This window comes from Montipora capricornis, chromosome 11 (genome assembly GCF_036669925.1).
Source record: "Montipora capricornis isolate CH-2021 chromosome 11, ASM3666992v2, whole genome shotgun sequence".
Classification (NCBI taxonomy): Eukaryota; Metazoa; Cnidaria; class Anthozoa; order Scleractinia; family Acroporidae; genus Montipora; species Montipora capricornis.
The window spans coordinates 11,585,502-11,588,001 of record NC_090893.1 but is presented as its reverse complement, the minus strand read 5'-3'; the positions used below and the strand labels follow the sequence as shown (position 1 = coordinate 11,588,001).

The window sequence follows — 2,500 nt, the reverse complement described above, 5'->3', positions numbered from 1 at the left end:
CAGGCCCATGACCAAGCAAGGTCTAACTGGAATGAAAACATCTGCTGGACGAGGTACATGTATTAGACCTCTCAGTCTTAAATGTGAAACAGACCTGTCAACAATAAGCAGGGGGTTTATTAAGGGCTGGGCCGCCGGGCAAATTGAGGGGATGCGGATATCGATGGTTGGATCTCGTCTTAGCGCTCCTGCACAGTTAAAAATAATTGCTGAAATTTAGACCATTCAGTTTGAATATGATCTTGTAGCACTCCACCAGGGATAGAAATTCCCTCCTACATTCTAAAGAGTACCATTTAAGTATATTACACCTGTCCTTGTACGTCATCTCCTGTCGTCTTTGGCCTAGGGCGATTCGTGAAGCTCTCCTTTGTGCCTTCTCGATTTCATAGATGTCTTTGGCTAGATGTGGTGACCACACCGAGCTAGCGTATTCCAATATCGGTCGAAGGAGGGTCTTGAACAGAATTGAAAAAAATTCCTTATTTTTACTACCTACTGTTTGTTTAAGTAAGCCAAGAACCTTGTTTGCTTTGTGAACTGTTTCCTCAACGTGTTTTGTCCAAGTCAGGTCACTCGCTGTGATAACTCCCAGATCTTTATAAAATTAATTGATACTTTTTTTAGCTCAGCACCTGAGACTTCGTACTCTGTGATTCTTTTGTCCTTATAATGAGTGATTCACATGGCTTCACATTTTACCTGCCAGCGGTCCGCCCATAGATCGAGGGTTATTAGATCTGATTGCAGAGCATTGTTTATCTGTCGATAGATTTTGTTATCCTCGGCAAATAACTTGGCAGTAGATGTGATGATGCTCGGTATGTCGTTCACGTAGATAAGGAACATAATCGGTCCCAGTATTGAGCCTTGAGGGACACCGGATATAACAGTAGACCATTCAGAATACGACCCACGTATCAATACCCTTTGTGTTCGATTGGTTAAGAAGTTCCTAAACCATAGGAGCAGTTGCCCGTTGTGTATCTATTAAGCTTTAAAAGCAGGCCCTCGTGGGGGGGCACTGTCAAACGCTTTTGAAAGGTCCAGGAATATTACATCAGACACTTTAGACCAGTTTCTTGATAAGCTTCAGTCATTATAACAACTTAAAAGTAGGACACTGTTGATCTGCCTTTCAAATATCCAAATTGACTTGGGTTTAGCAATTGATGTTCAGTCCAAAATGAGATGACTCTAGATTTTACAATTTTCTCAGCTGTTTTGCTAATGATAGATGTCAGCGAGATTTGTCAGTAGTTTTCCCTTTTGTTTAGAACCCTTTTTATGTACTGGAATAAATGTGCAATTTTCCAGTCGCTGGGTAGTGAACTAGAATGAAACGACTTGTTAAATATGACTCAGCAGAGCAATGTAGATATTTCCGATGCCCATTCCTTTACTACGCATTCAACAAAATTGAACCAACAAAATGAGAGTTATTGTCTAACAAGAGAAAAGCTATAATAATTGATATTATGAGCTATTAAATCGAACCCAGGCCCTGTTGCTGATGGAACGAGTACACAGGCAGTACTGAGAAATCCTTCTATAGCACTGTTGCAGGCTCGATTTGCTCAGAAAGGATTGAAGACACTAGAATGTACCTCAGATGGTTCATGCTTCTTTTCTTCTGTTGCCCACCAGTTATACAATGATCCTTCCTATCACATGAACGTGCATGCTGCTGGAGTCAAATACATCAGAAACAACGGTCAAAAATTTATTGGGCCCATTACAGAGCAATTGTGGGTGTGTTGTCACAGCAACATACATGGTGTGATGCACGTATTGTGCAAGCAGTTTCCGATGTATTAAATGTTAAAATACATATAACTGAATCCATTGAGGGGTGGCCACCAGTAACTGTTATCAGTCCTATAAGCAAACAACAGGGAACTACTGTCATTAACATTGGACATCTAGATGAAAGACACTGTGTTTCAGCAGTTCAGATAGATTAATTATAATGACAGTATTTCAGGTTATGAAATCAGCAGTGTTACCAATGTCAACAATTATTCAGAGGTAATAATCGATTAATAAACCATGGCCAAAAATGATGTGAATGTCAGTAATCATTTCTACAAAGCAGTGGCAAAAAGAGCTTATATGAGAGAATCTATCAAGCAGAAGAGACAAAATAAAGAGTTCAGGGAAAAGAAAAACAATGCAAAACACCAAAAAAGATCTGAAAATATTGAAGCAGCAAGGGAATATGAAAAGAAAACATTTCACAAGGGTAAAGCTTCCAATCCAGAACATATCAGAGAACTAAACAGAAAAGCACAGAACCATTTAAGGGAAGCTATGCAGAGCTCAAGGCTAAACCAAGCTGAAATTTGTCAAGGTCAAGACTCTATTAGACATTCTATGTCAAAAGTGATTCAGTCTTTTCGTGATAAGATAACACATGGCCCTGAATATATATGCACTTGCTGTGATTAGTTTTGGTTCAGACCATTTGTCTCTAAGGGCGCTTTCCTTTTGTCAGAACTGG

The 2,500-nt window shown here is 39.6% G+C and overlaps 1 protein-coding gene and 1 pseudogene across 2 annotated transcripts in view; one reads left to right on the top strand and one right to left on the bottom strand.

Moving 5' to 3' along the window:
• The window catches only part of LOC138022962 (intraflagellar transport protein 74 homolog), a 43,698-nt gene that overhangs the window by 14,400 nt on the left and 26,798 nt on the right, over positions 1-2,500 (top strand). For both annotated transcript variants that reach the window (XM_068869988.1, XM_068869987.1), the window contains exon 5: positions 1-53. This exon is cut by the window's left edge and continues 28 nt beyond it. In XM_068869988.1, the coding sequence (XP_068726089.1) occupies positions 1-53 (53 nt within the window). The remainder of the gene's footprint in view (positions 54-2,500) is intronic.
• LOC138024604 (uncharacterized) lies at positions 98-849 on the bottom strand (annotated as a pseudogene).